At 42.4% G+C, this 20,400-nt stretch overlaps 1 protein-coding gene across 3 annotated transcripts in view; it reads right to left on the bottom strand.

The window, feature by feature from the left end:
• Positions 1–20,400, bottom strand: part of cbarpb (CACN subunit beta associated regulatory protein b) — a 43,989-nt gene that overhangs the window by 6,029 nt on the left and 17,560 nt on the right. For all 3 annotated transcript variants that reach the window (XM_060940540.1, XM_060940539.1, XM_060940538.1), the window contains exons 5-8: positions 6,659–6,821; positions 4,516–4,687; positions 2,319–2,465; positions 236–470 (exon numbers count right to left, since the gene is read on the bottom strand). In XM_060940540.1, the coding sequence (XP_060796523.1) occupies positions 236–470; positions 2,319–2,465; positions 4,516–4,687; positions 6,659–6,821 (717 nt within the window). The remainder of the gene's footprint in view (positions 1–235; positions 471–2,318; positions 2,466–4,515; positions 4,688–6,658; positions 6,822–20,400) is intronic.

Genomic DNA, 20,400 nt, shown 5'->3' with positions numbered 1-20,400 from the left:
CCCATATAAGCCTCGATGTGTGATTGTGAAGTCCACCCAAGGTTTATTATCTGCTGCACCAACACCATGAAAAATCGTAGAACAAAAATAATCAATGCTATCCTTTTTATTTCCTGTGTTCCAGTGCCTGAACACCCATTCTTTTGAGCCTACTGAATATTCATAACGCAAAATGGGTTTCAAAATAAAATCTAGGTTCCAGAGCAGTGCTTGAGCTGAGCTTTGTTTATCTCACCTCTGGTGTCCAGGCTGGAGGCTCTCTGGCTGCTGTCAAACTTCCATCTCCTGATTTTAAGGTAAGGACTGGCTCCTTCCAGACTGGCATGCCGCCGCAGCTTGGTAAAGAAATGCAATACTGGACCCTGAGGGGCACTGGTTGAAGAGGAGACGCCTGAGGCTGAAGCACGTGCCGCATCTCGCCCACTGCCTGGGCTGCCTCCATTCCTCAAGCTGGCACCTCTGACTTCCATCTGAGTGACAGAAATAACATTACTGCAAAATGTGAAACAAGAAAGTTAATTGTTAATACTTGATAACATATGAATTAGGAAAATGTAGCTGCTAATACTTGATAACTTATTTTGACTTTAGTCATTTAGAACATCTGTGACCAACTTGTTAGGTTCCCAGTTGTTCCCAGATTTTAGCATGTATGTCCTAAAAAAGCATACTTCTTGTTCTAGTCCAGCTTGTGTGGTTACAGTGGTGCTTGAAAGTTTGTGAACCCTTTAGAATTTTCTATACGTCTGCATAAATATGACCTAAAACAATATCAGATTTTCACACAAGTCCTAAAAGTAGATAAAGAGAACCCAGTTAAACAAATGAGACAAAAATACTATACTTGGTCATTTATTTATTGAGGAAAATGAGCCAATATTACATATCTGTGAGTGGCAAAAGTATGTGAACCTCTAGGATTAGCAGTTAATTTGAAGGTGAAATTAGAGCCGGGTGTTTTCAATCAATAGGATAACAATCAGGTGTGAGTGGGCACCCTGTTTTATTTAAAGAACAGGGATCTATCAAAGTCAGATCTTCACAACACATGTTTGTGGAAGTGTATCATGGCACAAACAAAGGAGATTTCTGAGGACCTCAAAAAAAGCGTTGTTGATGCTCATCAGGCTGGGAAAGGTTACAAAACAATCTGTAAAGAGTTTGGACTCCATCAATCCACAGTCAGACAGATTGTGTACAAATGGAGGAAATTCAAGACCATTGTTACCCTCCCCAGGAGTGGTCGACCAACAAAGATCACTCCAAGAGCAAGGTGTGTAATAGTCGGTGAGGTCACAAAGGACCTCAGGATAACTTCTAAGCAACTGAAGGCCTCTGTCCCATTGGCTAATGTTAATGTTCATGAGTCCACCATCAGGAGAACACTGAACAACAATGGTGTGCATGGCAGGGTTGCAAGGAGAAAGCCACTGCTCTCCAAAAAGAACAATGCCGCTCGTCTGCAGTTTGCTAAAGATCACGTAGACAAGCCAGAAGGCTATTGGAAAAATGTTTTGTGGACAGATGAGACCAAAATAGAACTTCTTGGTTTAAATGAGAAACGTTATTTAGGAGAAAGGAAAACACTGCATTCCAGCATAAGAACCTTATCCCATCTGTGAAACATGGTGGTGGTAGTATCATGGTTTGGGCCTGTTTTGCTGCATCTGGGCCAGGACGGCTTGCCATCATTGATGGAACAATGAATTCTGAATTATACCAGCGAATTCTAAAGGAAAATGTCAGGACATCTGTCCATGAACTGAATCTCAAGAGAAGGTGGGTCATGCAGCAAGACAAGGACCCTAAGCACACAAGTCATTCTACCAAAGAATGGTTAAAGAAGAATAAAGTTAATGTTTTGGAATGGCCAAGTCAAAGTCCTGACCTTAATCCAATCGAAATGTCGTGGAAGGACCTGAAGCTAGCAGTTCATGTGAGGAAACCCAGCAACATCCCAGAGTTGAAGCTGTTCTGTACGGAGGAATGGGCTAAAATTCCTCCAAGCTGGTTTGCAGGACTGATCAACAGTTACCGGAAACATTTAGTTGCAATTATTGCTGCACAAGATACTGAAAGCAAAGGTTCACATACTTTTGCCACTCACAGATATGTAATATTGGATCATTTTCCTCAATAAATAAATGACCAAGTATAATATTTTTGTCTCATTTGTTTAACTGGGTTCTCTTTATCTACTTTTAAGACTTGTGTGAAAATCTGATGATGTTTTAGGTCATATTTATGGAGAAATATAGAAAATTCTAAAGGGTTCACAAACTTTCAAGTATGTGTCTGTGACCTTGGGTTTATCTTACCAAGCTGGGTCTTGGAGGCTCTGGGCTGGGAGATGGTGGGCTTTCACAGAAGCTGGCATCCACAGTGGAGTTGAGAGAATCGCCTGGCAGGGCTGAACTGGGACTTAGGCTACTAAGAGCTGTCTGTGGCAATGGGCGCATTGGAGGCTGAATACAGACAAAGAACATCACAGCATTGCCTTTAACGTCAAATGTGCAGTTAAGGCATCAGTTTACTCAGTTACATTAGTTTTTAACCAATTTACATGAGCAGCATTTGACCTGGATATTAGCACTTATTTATATGCCAAGAAATGCAAGGACTACTCCAGTGTATCCCTATCTACTGCATCTCACCTTGCAAGTCTAAGATCAGTTGTTGAACCAGTTGATAATGTAAATGTGAACATGAATGCTTTCATAAATACATTTCTCATACATTAAAACAATAAGCCATGAGAAGATGTGCATTAGTGATTTTAGGATGTGTATGAGTGTTCTTAGGCATTACACAAAGTGATGATAAAATCACTATAATGCTGTCTCATAGCTTACTGCTTTAATAAAAACAGTGACAAAAACAATGCAATAAAATCCAGTGTTCAATAAATAATTTCATTTATTATTAATAATATTCTCTATAAACAATCCTTCCATCATCCTTCCACCCAATTAACAGTATTGTTTTCCCCCACGCAATATGAAGGTTAGTGTATTTTATGGATAGAACAATAGCTGTAGTATAATGGTTAATTGGTTTAAAACCTGCTCATTAACACAAAATTCAACTGTTATGATCCAGTCACAGATGTGTGTAGATCAAGGATTTTGAAGAAGAAGAAGAAGAAGAAGAAGAAGAAGTAGTCTTTATTTGTCACACGTAAACAAGTAAAGGAAAAGAAAACAAGAAAAGGAAAGAATTTATTTATTTATTTATTTTTAAACAAGGAAAGTAAGTTCAGTTGCACCAGTTCTCCCGGAGTGTGAGCCGAGGGTTGTTGCTAAAACCCAGGACGGAACAGGACGTGATATATTATCGCTCGGGCAGTGACCTCCCTGCAGTTGTTGCTAAAACTGGTGACGTCCCATTCCGTCCTGGGTTTTAGTAATTGCCTGAGCCAAGCAGTAATGGCGGAGTACTCAGTATGGAGAAAATGGAGAATGAGTGGACCAGCCGTCTGAATTCTCCGCTGGATATCGCTGCCATCTTGCCCTTACGTGGAAGAAGCAAATTAACAGAGAACTGAATGAACAACTGAAAGTCAGATTGTTTCAAAACAAATCGGCCACAAGATCGGCCTTCAAGAAGCGAGAGCACAGACTGGTAAGCTCTGACTCTCATTTGGATACAAAACAACAAAAAAAACATGTTGTTTACCTGCATTTAGATTAATCCATGTAACTTGTATTGTGTATCTAGGTTACCGGTATAAGATTATTTAATTTGCTTCAGAATGTAATTGTCTCAGTTCATCTGATTATTTAATTAGCCTTTTACGTTTTATCAGTGAAAATGCATGCATGTACATGTATGTTGCATAAGTTATAACACCTATCCTGTTTTAATGAGAGTCAACCCACAATCAATGAAGTCAAATCAGTCTTAGTTGAGCAAGTCGGTAATGGCATTTCTTACTTTCACCATAAATTTTTATTTATATGACTTTGGTCTATAGCTGTCAAAGGTCTCGGCCTTAAAACTGGTTCCCGCTGTGACGTCACACACTCAGGGCTGGCTGGATCAGCGGGGCAGCTCAAATGCCAACTTTGCGGTCGATTTTAACTCTCAAAAATATATTTTTTTATTCCCATTTATGCAGCATACAAGAGTCAAGGATGGAGATACTATCCACTCAGAAATGTATTTAAAAATAAAGGTTCTGCGTATCTGCTTTAAACATCCATTATAAATTAATTTCAAGTCAACAGCTTATATTTCATTCTCCAGTATAGGAATATGTGTTGAAATTTGTGTCCATTTTATTTGTACATATACTTTAAATATGGACGATATAGTAGTTTGAAGTACACTCCAGTATTCTTTTGACACCCAGAGTAATTCTATAATCAGAGCCTGAACAGTAAGTAGTCTTCTACCTAACACACACTAATTCACAAAGATAACTAAGCAGCAACCATTGACCTGCTGCTTTTAACTGACCTACGAGTATTGTCATTGCTGTGACATACATCATATTGAACCCTGCTTATGTGTCACCTGGAAGATGGAGAGGCTGGATTTAGCGACAGGCCGTGTTGTCATGGCAATGTTGTTCTCTGATGATTCACACTCGTGGATGGTGACGATCTTCAGGGCAGCTGGAGGGAGGTGGAGATGTGTGAGCCTGGCATTCTTTAGGTGATGGAAGTCACCCTCAGTGAGTGTGTACCTGAAGGCAGAAAGGCAGAGGGGGCTTACATGTCAGAAGGAATAAAATTACTGTTCCCTATATGGAGAAAAATGAAAGTTAAAATTAATGCTTGAGAGAAATGTGAATTGTAGTGTGTGTGTGTGTGTGTGTGTGTGTGTGTGTGTTTCATATAGATGTTCTATTTAAATGCAGGCTGTTTGGTGATTCATATATTATACATATGCTACTGTAATACAGACTGTCAGCTCTTACACACAGATGAGTTTTATATATCAGTGAAGTACATGCGCATTATCATACATTATTCATAATGAACAGATGTGATCTAAACAGATAATACAGATACTAATACAAGGTACACTATAGAGGGAGGCTTGCCAATTCCAGTTTAAGCCACGCCCACTTCAGGTTTAAATATGAATATAGATATTGATATTTAGCACAGCAAACGTATATGAATACAGACAATTGCAATGCTTTATACCCTTTGTGGTTTATATATATATATATATATATATATATATATATATATATATATATATATACACACACACACACACACACACAGTTATTCCACAAAATTGACTCGTACATGAGCTGATAGCCGAGTTGGCTATAAGCCGTGTACGATAAGATTGAGTGGAATAACTGTTTAATTCTCTCCACATTTACTGGATTTTGAGAAGCAGAGCATTTTTATTTTTTGCAAATTCAATAAATAAAAACTTTATACAAAACATCCGATAAAATAATTTCTGCTTAGAATATAAACAAACCGGCGAAATGACAGTAGCAATTTGCGAAAAATGCTATAATAATAATTCTTGAAAAATAAATAAAGATACGTTCTTACCATCAAATATGTATGTTCCATGTTTTGTTGGTTTTTTTTCTTTTTATATTTTTTGGGGTTTTGTTTTTGAGTAGAGGTTTTATTTCGTCCTTGATTGGTTCAGCAATATGCGCCGCCATTTTGTTTTTCTATACTCATGGTATATGAGCTGATAGCCTGGTAGTAGAGTAGCCAATCAGAGCATGTGATTGCTTATATCCAGTGAATGTGGATAGAATATACACTATATACAATATTTACACATTTACAAGCAGTGGCAAACTGTTACTATTAGAGCTGGGACTTGATCTCAGCCAAAACTGAGCCAGACACACCAAAAAAGCAACAGAGCAAAGGATTTTGCAAGGGATTAGTGGCAGGCTGCCAGGTAGCTCTGTTGTGTGTAGCTGTCAATGTTGATTTTAAAAGTAACTAAGTAAACTATACAGGGAAATGAATACTTTAGTATGAGTGAAAAATACTGTGGTAAGTGTGCGTGGAAGAAGAGTCTGGAGACAAATCTTAGTTTCTCAGTTGTTAGCCTATGCTACTTGCTCTTGATAGCATAGGCTTGACAGCTTTATTAGCATTCGCTAACACTACTGATGAACACTACACCAGCTGGAAGGTTACTTCATTGCTGCACTGACTGCACCGACTCGTGGTTAAACTAGCATTGGCCTTTGAGAATGCTGATATGCTGATATGAAGAGAGTGTGTATGTATAATAATAATAATAATAATAATAATAATAATAATAATAATTTTTTCATGATATATCAGGTATATTCCATTCAGCTAGCATGATATTGAACTCATCTTCAATTCATTCATGGTACCACAATGGAATATATCCAATATACCACTCAAAGCCAGCCAATATTATTTACAAATGTCACTCAGATCCACGAAGTATTTTGTATGAAAAATGTAAGTTTTTAAACACAAGAAGATAAACTTCATATCTTCAAGCCAACATGTGATTTTCTTTTTATTATATTAACACATTTCCAACCAAAAAGTACCCAAATTTATCAAAATAATTCATCGATTTCCTCACAAGTGACATATAGAGATTTATGTCACGGTTGCCATTCTCCATGTCCCGGATGTAGCTCGTATTAAAAATAGGAGTGGTGTATTTCCCAGTTACTGACCTTCGACCTTTCTCCTGTGGCTTCTTGCTGTGGTCGAAGAGGGCTGCCTCATTGAAGGAAACACGCCGACCGGTGCTTCCCGTGGACAGGAAGCGCTCAGTCTCCATGTCGTGGGAGCTGGCTGCTGACAAACACTCTGACTCATCCACACGGATCGTGATTTCTGCATGGGAAGAACAAATATACCCCCTGCTTCAGTTTATGCATGAAACCCTGTATGATACTGAATATCAAAATGTGCTTGACTGTTGCTTTAATATGAATCCTAGCCCAAGGGAAAGATCAATAAGATATTAAAAAATGTGTGTTGTATAACAGGAACATTGTGATGATTAATGCTTGTTTTTTTTAGTCTCTCATTTTGGTTCAGGAGTAGCAATGGATATTTGATAAATTCCTGTTATAACCTAACAATATGGGCTTTAGCTTCATGCAGGTGCAAACATATTGCAAGTTTGGTTTGGTGTGAAGCAATTTATTCCTGTCTGATAATGGTATTTATCTCACTTCAGGCGAAGCCTTAAAAGTCCTGTGTAATTTCTCACAATCTGGCTTTGTAGTGAGACACAATTTGTCATCCCTCTTGAAAAAATAGGCTAGGCTAAATAAATACAACAGACTTAAAAGAGATACACAGAACCATGGCCTCACGTTTTGTTTATAAATGCTTTGAGACCTCAAGAATGGCAGAGGAATAGCTTTAAGCATTAACAATAAATCTAATATAGTAATTTTTACGATTAACATGATTCATACAGGGGCGGCACGGTGGTGTAGTGGTTAGCGCTGTCACCTCACAGCAAGAAGGTCCGGGTTCGAGCCCCGTGGCCGACGAGGGCCTTTCTATGTGGAGTTTGCATGTTCTCCCCGTGTCCGTGTGGGTTTCCTCCGGGTGCTCCGGTTTTCCCCACAGTCCAAAGACATGCAGGTTAGGTTAACTGGTGACTCTAAATTGACCGTAGGTGTGAATGTGAGTGTGAATGGTTGTCTGTGTCTATGTGTCAGCCCTGTGATGACCTGGCGACTTGTCCAGGGTTTACCCCGCCTTTCGCCCGTAGTCAGCTGGGATAGGCTCCAGCTTGCCTGCGACCCCGTAGAACAGGATAAAGCGGCTAGAGATAATGAGATGAGATGAGATGATTCATACAGGTAGCAGTCTGAGTGAATGACCTTGAAGTCCGTAACATCACAGCAGGAAGTCTATCGGGCTCATCGCCATTTCTGCAATACTAAAACACAGAGCTGACTGCAACTTCGAGATTCCATTTTGAGCTAATTTATCACCATGCCATGTAGATGTGTTGCTGGCGAGTGCAGCAACACGACAGAAGGTGGATTTACAGTGGTGCTTGAAAGTTTGTGAACCTTTAAGAATTTTCTATATTTCTGCATAAATATGACCTAAAACATCATCAGATTTTCACACAAGTCCTAAAAGTAAAGAGAATCCAGTTAAACAAATGAGACAAAAATATTATACTTGATCATTTATTTATTGAGGAAAATGATCCAATATTGCATATCTGTGAGTGGCAAAAGTATGTGAACCTCTAGGATTAGCAGTTAATTTGAAGGTGAAATTAGAGTCAGATGTTTTCAATCAATGGGATGACAATCAGGTGTGAGTGGGCAACCTGTTTTATTTAAAGAACAGGGATCTATCAAAGTCTGATCTTCACAACACATGTTTGTGGAAGTGTATCATGGCATGAACAAAGGAGATTTCTAAGGACCTCAGAGAAAGCATTGTTGATGCTCATCAGGCTGGAAAAGGATACAAAACCATCTCTAAAGTGTTTGGACTCCACCAATCCACAGTCAGACAGATTGTGTACAAATGGAGGAAATTCAAGACCATTGTTACCCTCCCTAGGAGTGGTCGACCAACAAAGATCACTCCAAGAGCAAGGCGTGTAATAGTCGGCGAGGTCACAAAGAACCCCAGGGTAACTTCTAAGCAACTGAAGGCCTCGCTCACATTGGCTAATGTTAATGTTCATGAGTCCACCATCAGGAGAACACTGAACAACAATCGTGTGCATGGCAGGGTTGCAAAGAGAAAGCCACTGCTCTCCAAAAAGAACATTGCTGCTTATCTGCAGTTTGCTATAGATCACACGGACAGGCCAGAAGGCTATTGGAAAAATGTTTTGTGGATGGATGAGACCAAAATAGAACTTTTTGGTTTAAATGAAAAGTGGTATGTTTGGAGAAAGGAAAACACTGCATTCCACCATAAGAATCTTATCCCATCTGTGAAACATGGTGGTGGTAGTATCATGGTTTGGGCCTGTTTTGCTGCATCTGGACCAGGATGGCTTGCCATCATTGATGGAACAATGAATTCTGAATTATACCAGCGAATTCTAAAGGAAAATGTCAGGACATCTGTCCATGAACTGAATTTCAAGAGAAGGTGGGTCATGCAGCAAGACAACAACCCAAAGCACACAAGTCGTTCTACCAAAGAATGGTTAAAGAAGAATAAAGTTAATGTTTTGGAATGGCCAAGTCAAAGTCCTGAACTTAATCCAATTGAAATGTTGTGGAAGGACCTGAAGTGAGCAGTTTATGTGAGGAAACCCACCAACATCCCAGAGTGGAAGCTGTTCTGTACGGAGGAATGGGCTAAAATTCCTCCAAGACGGTGTGCAGGACTGATCAACAGTTACCGGCAACGTTTAGTTGCAGTTATTGTTGCACAAGGGGGTCACACCAGATACTGAAAGCAAAGGTTCACATACTTTTGCCACTCACAGATATGTAATATTGGATCATTTTCCTCAATAAATAAATGACCAAGTATAATATTTTTGTCTCATTTGTTTAACTGGGTTCTCTTTATGTACTTTTAGGACTTGTGTGAAAATCTGATGATGTTTTAGGTCATAATTATACAGAAATATAGAAAATTCTAAAGGGTTCACAAACTTTCAAGCACCACTGTACGTTGCATTCATGGCCCAAGAATGTTCAAACTGCAAAGATTTGGACGCATTTTGCGAGAAGTTCACAGGCACATTGGGCGGCTACAACGTGGTCTCTCCTCTGCTCTGCATATTCTACTGAAGACTCGTATGAGACCTCTGATCTGTTGAGGAGCGTTGGCTATAAATCCGTATTGAAAGAGGGTGCAGTACCAACAATTAAAGGAAAAGAAAAACTACAAGAAAAGGAAAGTAAGTTCAGTTGCACTAGTTCTCCCGGAGTGTGAGCCGAGGGTTGTTGCTAAAACCCGGGATGGAACAGGACGTGACATATCACTCAGGCAGTGACCTCCCCACGGTTGTTGCTAAAACTGGTGGCGTCCCGTTCCGTCCCGGGTTTTAGTAATTGCCTGAGCCGAGCAGCAATGGTGAAGTACTCAGTATGGACAAAATGGAGAATGAGTGGACCAGCTGTCTGATTTCTCCGTTGGATATGCTTGCAGCAATATCTCAACCTTACGTGGAAGAAGCGAATGAACGGAGAACTGAAAGTCAGATTGTTTCAAAACAATTAGCCACAAGCTCGGCCTTCAAGAAGCGAGAACACAGATGGGCAAGATGCAACTCTCATTTGGATACAAAACAACAAAAATAACAACACTCGTTGTTTACCTGCATTTAGATTAATACATGTAACTTGTATTATGTATTTAAGTTACCGGTATAAGATTATTTAATTTGCTTCAGAATGTGATTGTCTCAGTTCATCTGATTATTTAATTAGCCTTTTACATTTTATCAGTGAAAATGCATGCATGTACATGTATGTTGCATAAGTTATAACACTTTTATCCTATTTTAAAAAGCGTCAACCCAAAATCAATTAAGTCAAATCAATCTTAGTTGAGCAAGTCGGTAACGGTATTGCTTACTTTCACCATAAATTTTTATTTATATGACTTTGGTCTATAGCTGTCAAAGGCCTCGGCCTTAAAACCAGTTATCGCCGTGACGTCACGCACTCAGGGCTGGCTGACTCAGCGGGGCAGCTCGAATGCCAACTTTGCGGTCGATTTTAACTCTCAAAAATATAAATATTTTTATTCCCATTTATGCAGCATAAAGAGTCAAGGATGGAGATACTATCCACTCAGAAATTTATTTCAAAATAAAGGTTCTGCGTATCTGCTTTAAGGTGTTGATTCATTTTCAGTAACAGCAGCTCTCACATTAGTTCTGGCTGCAAGGTTTATATTAATGTGCTTGTTCTAATACTTCATTTTCATCATGACAACATCCACAGGTACTTGTTTGGTTGTTGCGCCACATAAATGGATTAAAATCATGTGTAATTGTTTACTGAACAGTCCTCAGTATCAGCACTTTGTAACAGTCAGGGGTAAAGCTGGAGCTTTACATTTCCTGACATGGGAAAGTCTTCAGGAGAGAGACAAAGAGAAACTGCTGAGGGATGTACAACCCCGATTCCAAAAAAGTTGGGACAAAGTACAAGTTGTAAATAAAAACGGAATGCAATGATGTGGAAGTTTCAAAATTCCATATTTTATTCAGAATAGAACATAGATGACATCTCATCTCATTATCTCTAGCTGCTTTATCCTTCTACAGGGTCGCAGGCAAGCTGGAGCCTATCCCAGCTGACTACGGGCGAAAGGCGGGGTACACCCTGGACAAGTCGCCAGGTCATCACAGGGCTGACACATAGACACAGACAACCATTCACATTCACACCTACGGTCAATTTAGAGTCACCAGTTAACCTAACCTGCATGTCTTTGGACTGTGGGGGAAACCGGAGCACCCGGAGGAAACCCACGCGGACACGGGGAGAACATGCAAACTCCACACAGAAAGGCCCTCGCCGGCCCCGGGGCTCGAACCCAGGACCTTCTTGCTGTGAGGCGACAGCGCTAACCACTACACCACCGTGCCGCCCACATAGATGACATATCAAATGTTTAAGCTGAGAAAATGTATCATTTAAAGAGAAAAATTAGGTGATTTTAAATTTCATGACAACAACACATCTCAAAAAAGTTGGGACAAGGCCATGTTTACCACTGTGAGACATCCCCTTTTCTCTTTACAACAGTCTGTAAACATCTGGGGACTGAGGAGACAAGTTGCTCAAGTTTAGGGATAGGAATGTTAACCCATTCTTGTCTAATGTAGGATTCTAGTTGCTCAACTGTCTTAGGTCTTTTTTGTCGTATCTTCTGTTTTATGATGCGCCAAATGTTTTCTATGGGTGAAAGATCTGGACTGCAGGCTGGCCAGTTCAGTACCCGGACCCTTCTTCTATGCAGCCATGATGCTGTAATTGATGCAGTATGTGGTTTGGCATTGTCATGTTGGAAAATGCAAGGTCTTCCCTGAAAGAGACGTCGTCTGGATGGGAGCATATGTTGCTCTAGAACCTGGATATACCTTTCAGCATTGATGGTGTCTTTCCAGATGTGTAAGCTGCCCATGCCACACGCACTAATGCAACCCCATACCATCAGAGGTGCAGGCTTCTGAACTGAGCGCTGATAACAACTTGGGTCATCCTTCTCCTCTTTAGTCCGAATGACACGGCGTCCCTGATTTCCATAAAGAACTTCAAATTTTGATTTGTCTGACCACAGAACAGTTTTCCACTTTGCCACAGTCCATTTTAAATGAGCCTTGGCCCAGATAAGACGTCTGCGCTTCTGGATTGTGTTTAGATACGGCTTCTTCTTTGAACTATAGAGTTTTAGCTGGCAACGGCGGATGGCACGGTGAATTGTGTTCACAGATAATGTTCTCTGGAAATATTACTGAGCCCATTTTGTGATTTTCAATACAGAAGAATGCCTGTATGTGATGCAGTGCCGTCTAAGGGTCCGAAGATCACGGGCACCCAGTATGATTTTCCGGCCTTGACCCTTACGCACAGAGATTCTTCCAGATTCTCTGAATCTTTTGATATTATGCACTGTAGATGATGATATGTTCAAACTCTTTGCAATTTTACACTGTCAAACTCCTTTCTGATATTGCTCCACTATTTGTTGGTGCAGAATTAGGGGGATTGGTGATCCTCTTCCCATCTTTACTTCTGAGAGCCGCTGCCTCTCCAAGATGCTCTTTTTATACCTAGTCATGTTAATGACCTATTGCCAATTGACCTAATGAGTTGCAATTTGGTCCTCCAGCTGTTCCTTTTTTGTACCTTTAACTTTTCCAGCCTCTTATTGCCCCTGTCCCAACTTTTTTGAGATGTGTTGCTGTCATGAAATTTCAAATGAGCCAATATTTGGCATGACATTTCAAAATGTCTCACTTTCAACATTTGACATGTTGTCTATGTTCTATTGTGAATACAATATCAGTTTTTGAGATTTGTAAATTATTGCATTCCGTTTTTATTTACAATTTGTACTTTGTCCCAACTTTTTTGGAATCGGGGTTGTAAGTGATAATAGAAAATTTTGGATATTTCACAACATTAAAATAACTATAGATGTTTAAAATATACGACACATCATTCAATAATAAATTGAAAGAAGGGGTACTACAGTACTGTGCAAAAGTCTTAGGCACCCTGTTTTTTTCATACAAACTCTATTATAGATTTCTATTTTATGACTTCTACTGTATATGAGTCAGTACAAAAACACTTGAGTCCAAACACTCATTTTCCAGCACAAAATTAAATGCTACAGGAAAAAAAAAAAAAGAGTTTGGATCTGAGCAGTATATTACATAAGAGAGCACTTTTCAGATTAAAAAAGAAAACATAATGAAGGCTACTGGGTTTTGGTGCAAAATGAAGAAGCAAGTGTGACAGTTAAAGTGTCCTAAGAACTGTGGCTGGTTCTGTAAGATGCTCAGTAAAACCTACAGCTCAGTTCCTTATAAAACTGCACTTATTGTACTGGAGACTACTATTATTTTTTTTAAAGCAAAGGGTTGGCTCACACCAAATGTTGACTTTTTTTCATTTATTATGGCTTACTGCTGTTTATAGGGGTTTTTTTTGGTTTGTTTTTTTTTAAATGTTGAAACTGTCAGAAATGGCGAGCTGAGGACCCAAAAGCAGACTCAAAACAGGCAGTGTTCAGAGAAAAACTTCTTTAATGAAGTAGAGGGCAGAGGTACAATAGGGCTCAGGCAAAAATCAGTGGTCAAAGAACGAGCCAAGAGGTCAAAAACACAGTGGAGCAGGCAGGCACAGTCTGGGACAAAAACAGGACAGAAAAATCTTCACAAAAAAAACGAACAACACAGGGACAAGGGAAATCCAGGCAGAGGAAGCGAAAACACAATCCAAAAGAACAGGCAGGAACAAAAAACTGGACAGAAAACTAGACGAGAAAAAACAAGGAACAATTCAGGCAGGGGGAATCAAGAAGGCACAATATCAAAAGGCTGTAGTGAAGCGAGGAAAGTCCACAGGAGACAGTCTGGCAACCAGAGTGGCTCCAAACAGTTCTTAAAAAGGCCCTGGCTGATGGGAGAGGAGTGGTAACAGGTGTGGGAGTGCCGCTTCAGGGAAAATGGCCTTCAGCAAGGCAGGACTGAATTCCTGGCCCGGATCCGGCCTGGGAGTCCCACAAACTCAGGCATGGATGGACCGGACTGTGACAGTACCCCCCTTTCAACGGGTGCCTCAGGATGTGCCTCAGGGTGTTGTTGGTGGAAGTCCGTGATGAGGGTGGGATCCATGATGAACCTGGCTGGAACCCAGCTTCTCTCCTCAGGACCATACCCCTCCCAATTAACCAGGTACTGGAGTCCTCTGCCTCGGCGTCGTACCTTCAACAACCTCCTGACCGTGAAGTCCTCACCACCATCTATGAACCTGGGAGGAGGATGGGGTTTGGAGGGTGGGGACAGGGAACTGGAGACAAGCGGTTTGACTTGGGAGACATGGAAAGTTGGATGAATACGGCACACGGTTATGGGCAGAGACAGTCTTACAGATCAGGGATTAGTTACCTTGGAAACGGTCCTATGAACTGGGGAGCCAATTTGTAGGAGACTGTCTTGTCTTGTGGGGCAGGTGGCGAGTGGAGAGCATTACCCGCTGCCCCACCTGATAGATGGGAGCTGCCGAGGGGTGTTTGTCAGCTTGCTCTTTAAACATCTTGACAGAACGTAGGAGCTTCTTCCTGGTCAGTGTCCACGTTCTTCTGTAGCAGCGCACAAACACCTGGGCAGAGGGCATGGTGATGACTTCTTGGATGGGAAGAGTGGTGGCTGGTAACCCAGAGAGCACTGGAAGGGGGAAAGACCTATAGCAGAGGTGGGTAAGGAGTTGTGAGCGTACTCTGTCCAAGGAAGGGTCTTGCTCCAGGAGGCAGCATCCTTGGACACCATGCACCTGAGAGCTACTTCCAGCTCCTGGTTGGCCTGTTCCATCTGTCCATTGGTCTGAGGGTGAAAACCTGAAGACAGACTGTGAGAAGCACCAATGAGTTAACAGAAAGCCTTCCAGAATTGGGCAGAGAACTGGGGTCCATGGTCTGATACAATGTCTGAGGGGAGTCCATGTAGACGGAAAACATGGAGTATCAGCAATTCGGCAGTCTCCTTGGCGGTGGGAAGCTTGGGCAGAGGGATAAAATGAAGGGCTTTAGAAAAACAGTCGACAACAGTGAGGATACAAGTATTGCCACCTGAATTAGGGAGTCCTGTGACGAAATCCAGGGCTGTGTAACCAGGGCCAGTGGGGAACAGGAAGGGGTCTCAGCAGGCCGGCAGGGGGTCTGTTGCCAGTCTTGTTCCTGGTGCAGATGTTGCAAGCTGCCACAAACTTCTGGATGTCCTCCTTGATGGATGGCCACCAAAAACATTGTCAGATGAGTGCCAGAGTCTGGGCTGCTCCTGGGTGGCATGCCACTCTGGAACCATGACCCCACTGCAACACCTGTGCCTGCACAGAAACAAAAAAGATGGTTAGGAGGTGCATTACTGGGCCCTGGGTCCTGCTCATGGGCCTTCTGGACCAAGGTTTCCACCTCTAACAGAGCAGCCCCCACCAGGCACCATGGAGGAAGGATGGTCTCAGGGGAGGTCCATTCCTCCTGGAGGGGAGAAAACATTCTGGACAAGGCATCAGGCTTACCATTCTTAGAGCCTGCATGGAAGGAAAGCGTGAACTTGAAGTGCGAAAAGGAGACCATCGGGCCTGACGAGAATTGAGGTGCTTGGTAGTCCTGAGGTATTCAAGGTTCTTGTGATATGTCCATACGATGAAGGGAAGGTCTGATCCCTCCAACCAATGTCTCCATTCTTCTAAGGCCAGTTTAACAGCCAACAGTTCCCCATTGCCATTGTCATAGTTTCTCTCAGAGGGGGAAAGCCAACAAGAGAAGAAGGAGCAAGGACGAAGCTTGTTGTCACTAGCCAATCTTTGGGACAACATGGCCCCGACCCCTGACTCTGAAGCATCAACCTCAACCACAAACTGCCGGGACGGCTCTGGAATGGTGAGTATGGGTGTTGACGTGAACCTTCATTTGAGCTTGACGAATACCTTCTTGGCCCCTTCCCCCCAGCTAAAGGGGACCTTGGTGGAAGTTAGAGCTGTGAGGGGCCCAGCCACCATACTAAAGTTCTTGATGAATTGCCTGTAGAAATTCGCAAACTCAAGAAACCGCTGAAGTTCTTGCCGAGAGGACAAGGTGGGCCAGTCAGCAACTGCCTTGAGTTTCAGGGGGTCCATCTGAATCTGTACGGGGGAGAAAATGAAACCCAGAAAGGAGACAGAACTCCTATGGAACTCATATTTCTCAGCCTTAACAAAGTTTATTTTCCAGGAGTCATTGAAGGACCTGCCTGACGTGGTGTTCATCAAGGGAGCGGGAAAAAAAATCAATATATCATCCAGATAAACAAAAAGGTTAAGGTAGTCCCTCAGAATATCATTAACGAGGGCCTGGAAAACCACGGGAGTGTTAGTCAGGCCGAACAGAACCACGAGATATTTGTAGTGGCCCATGGGGGTGTTGAACGCTGTCTTCCATTCATCCCCTTCCCTGATCCTCATGAGGTGGTAAGCATTACGCAGGTCTAGCTTGCTGAAAATCTGGGCTCCCTGGAGTAACTCAAACGCCATAAACATGAGAGGTAGGGGGTAACGGTTCTTGATTTTGAGGTCATTTAGCCCACGGTAATCAATGCAAGGGCGCAAGGATTTGTCCTTCTCCACAAAAAAGAATCCTGCCCCTGTAGGAGAAGAGGAGGGATGAATAATTCCAGCTGCTAAGGACTCGGTGATGTATTTATCCATGGCTTGCCTTTCAGAAGGGGAGAGAGAGAGAGTAAAGTCGCCCCTTAGGTGGTGCAGTCCCAGGGAAATGGTCAATTCCACAGTCATAGGGCCTATGGGGAGGAAGGGAAACAGCTTGAGACTTGTTGAACACAGGTTAAGTCATTATACTCAGGAGGCACATTAGAGAGGTCAGGATATTCACCAATGGTGGGCTGGAGCAGCTCAGCATGAGGGAGGGCAGATCTCAGGCATGACAAACAGAATTGACTACATCCTAAAATGGTATTGTTAGTCCAGTTGACATGGGGGTTATGTAGAGTTAGCCAGGGCAGACCAAGAACTATGGGCACATGGGGGTTGCTCATGACGAAAAACTGGATGGATTCAGAGTGGTTGCCAGAAATTCTTAAGGTGATCGGGGCTGTTTTATGGGTGATAGTGGTCAGACCAGTACCGTTAAGGGTCAGGACAGTGAGGGACAGGTTCAGAGCCAGTAGTGGAATCCCCAGGTGCTTGGCAGTGGTTGAGCAGATCAGGTTTCTGTCAGCCTCTGAATCAATGAGTGCCTGGAGGTTGTGGGGCTGATTGCCATGGATAATCACCACTGGGAGTAGCGGTTGACCAGTAGGAGGCTGATTCTGGACATTGCCCACCAGGTCCCCTAAACTCACTGGTGGGCTCTTCCTTTTAGAGGGCAAGATTGGCAGAAGTGCCCCAGCTGTCCGCAATAAAAACACACCCTCATAACCTGATGGCGCTGTCGTTCCTCAGGTGAGATGCAGGCTTGGTCTATCTGCATTGGCTCAGCGGAAGGAATGGGAGGCTGAGGGGGAGCAAGGCTAGTCTGAGTTCTCTTCTTCACCCACTGTCTGATCCGGGAGTCAATATGACTGGCAAGGTCCATGGGACCAGGGAGATCAGGTGGCAGTTCTCATGAGACCAGCTCATCCTCGATGGAGTCTGACAGCCCGTTCAAAAATGCATTGAACAAGGCACCCATTCCAGCCACAAGATGCCGCCAAGGTGCAAAACTCAATCACATAGTCGAAAGCGGACTGGGCACCCTGCCGCAGCCCCATGATTTCTCTAGTTGCCTCTCTGCCAGACAGAGAGCGATCAAAGGCTCACCTCATCTCCTCTATGAAATTCTTGAAGCTGGCGCAGCATGGTGCATTGGTGTCCCACATAGCTGTTCCCCACTCCCTAGCTTTGCCAGTGAGGAGAGTGATGGTGTAGGCCACTCAGGAATGCTCTGTAGGGAAGGCCAGCAGTTGAAGCTCAAGGGTTAGTGAGCATTGAGATAAGTGATCGGCAGGTACCTGGTTCTCCATCGTATGGCTGTGGGGCGGGAAGTCTCGGCTCCCTGAAGAGGGCTGGAGCAGGAGCTGGGGGAGCGGTAGGCAGAGGGGGTTGTGCAGGAGCAGATGTTACTTGAAGCTGTTGTAGCTGAGTGGCAAGAAGATTGAGAGAGTTAGAGATGGTGACAATGTTTTGGTTCACCTGTTGGATGTCCTGTTGGTGGGTCCCAAGGAGAGCTCCCTGTTTTTGTACCACTGCTCTTAGCTGGGCAAAATCTGCTGGGTCCATGTTGGCCAGACTGTGCTGTCAGAAATGGCGAGCTGAGGTGAAGTGAGGACCCAAGAGCAGACTCAAAACAGGCAGTGTTCAGAGAAAAACTTCTTTAATGAAGTAGAGGGCAGAGGTACAATAGGGCTCAGGCAAAAATCAGTGGTCAAAGAATGAGCCAAGAGGTCAAAAACACAGTGGAGCAGGCAGGCATGGTCAGGGACAAAAAACAGGACAGAAAAATCTTCACAAAAAAACAAAGAACACAGAGACAAGGGAAATCCAGGCAGAGGAAGCGAAAACACAACCCAAAAGAACAGGCAGGTACAACAGGAGCAAAAAAACTGGACAGAAAACTAGACAAGAAAAAACAAGGAACAATTCAGGCAGGGGGACTCAAGAAGGCACAATATCAAAAGGCTGTAGAAAGGAAAGTCCACAGGAGACAGTCTGGCAACTGGAGTATTCTTCTTCTTCTTTGGTTTATTGGTGGATCACATCTCTTTGGTGCATACTGCCACCTACTGTACAGGAGTGTGTAAAGGGACTTAGCAGACTATCATGGCTATCTGAAGTTTAAGAAAAGAAGAAAAAAAGGATCTTAGATACTTTTAATTAAACCTGTATCATTAAGAAAAATAAATAGGGATTTGAGCCTATCTCTCTGCATTCCTTCTTCCTTAAGGATGTTTTCTATTCCATTATCAGCCTTTCTTTCCATTGCTGTCTGTGTTCTGTGTATTTATTGCAATTAAATAAAACATGAACTACATCTTCTAGAACTTGACATTCACTACATAAACTATTACTCTTCCCTGTTAACCGTAGAGTGCCATTAAGACCTGTGTGACCCAATCTTAGTCTACTATATACCACCTCTTCCCTTCTGTTGAGACTTGATATTATCCTTTTCCCCCAAACATTTTCCTGGATCTCATGATAATGCCTTGCATTGAATTCTACCTTCCATTCATTTTGCCATTCAAGTAGAACTTCTGTTTTTATTTTAGATTTAGCTTCTCCCTTCCCCATTGAAATATTAATTTCTATATGTTCTTTTTCCAGCATTTTCTTAGCAATTTTGTCAGCCACTTCATTTCCTTTAATCCCAACATGGGCTGGAACCCAACAAAACTGAACTAATAATCCAAGGTTCTTAAGATTCAATAAAACACGTCTTGCCTCTATTATCAAATCCTCTCTTATTGAGTTTCCTGTTTCAAAGCTGAGGAACACTGCCAATGAATCAGTACATATGACAGATCTTGGTGGTTTGACTTCTTCAATCCATCTCAGAGCAGTTATTATTCCCGCTAATTCTATAGAATATATTGACAAAAAGTTGCTAAGCCTATATCCATACTTTTTTTGAATTTAGGAATATATATCCCAATTCCACAATGCCCATCTTGTGGATCTTTTGACCCATCTGTAAATATTTTAATAAAACCATAATATTTAGATATAAGATGTCTTTGGCTGCATTCTGCAAGTCTTTGTTCATTCGGCTGCTCTGCTTTTTCATTCAGCAGTTCTAAATCAATGGATGGAACAGGCAGCACCCATGGAGGAACTGTACTCAACACAAGTGCAGGGCTTAAGTTAAAATCTTTAATTCCATATTCTACCCCTGTGTTGTTAATATGCCATCCAAAACCAGAACTCTTTGAATGGTATTCCCAACACTCAGTTAGAACTGATACAGCAAGATTATTTATGCTCCCTTTAAGTCTCACCCAGTATGTTAAGGACAATTTATCAAATCTTAGCCCATGTTTACATTAGACCGTATCAGCGGATCATCAGCTTAACGTTTTTAAAACGATTAGTGTGCACACAGCAACACCAATGCACGGATACGCTCGGCTCCGCAAGCATCCTGCGCTCCAAATCACTCCGCCCTGAACAGCGAGTGCCCTCTGGAGGGTGCGCACTCCGGCCTTGCGCAGCTCACAGAGCGCGCGAGTGAAGTGCACAAGCTGTGA

This window comes from Neoarius graeffei, chromosome 15 (genome assembly GCF_027579695.1).
Source record: "Neoarius graeffei isolate fNeoGra1 chromosome 15, fNeoGra1.pri, whole genome shotgun sequence".
Taxonomy (NCBI): Eukaryota; Metazoa; Chordata; class Actinopteri; order Siluriformes; family Ariidae; genus Neoarius; species Neoarius graeffei.
Note: the sequence above shows the minus strand (reverse complement) of the source record. Positions and strands in the feature narration are given on the sequence as shown.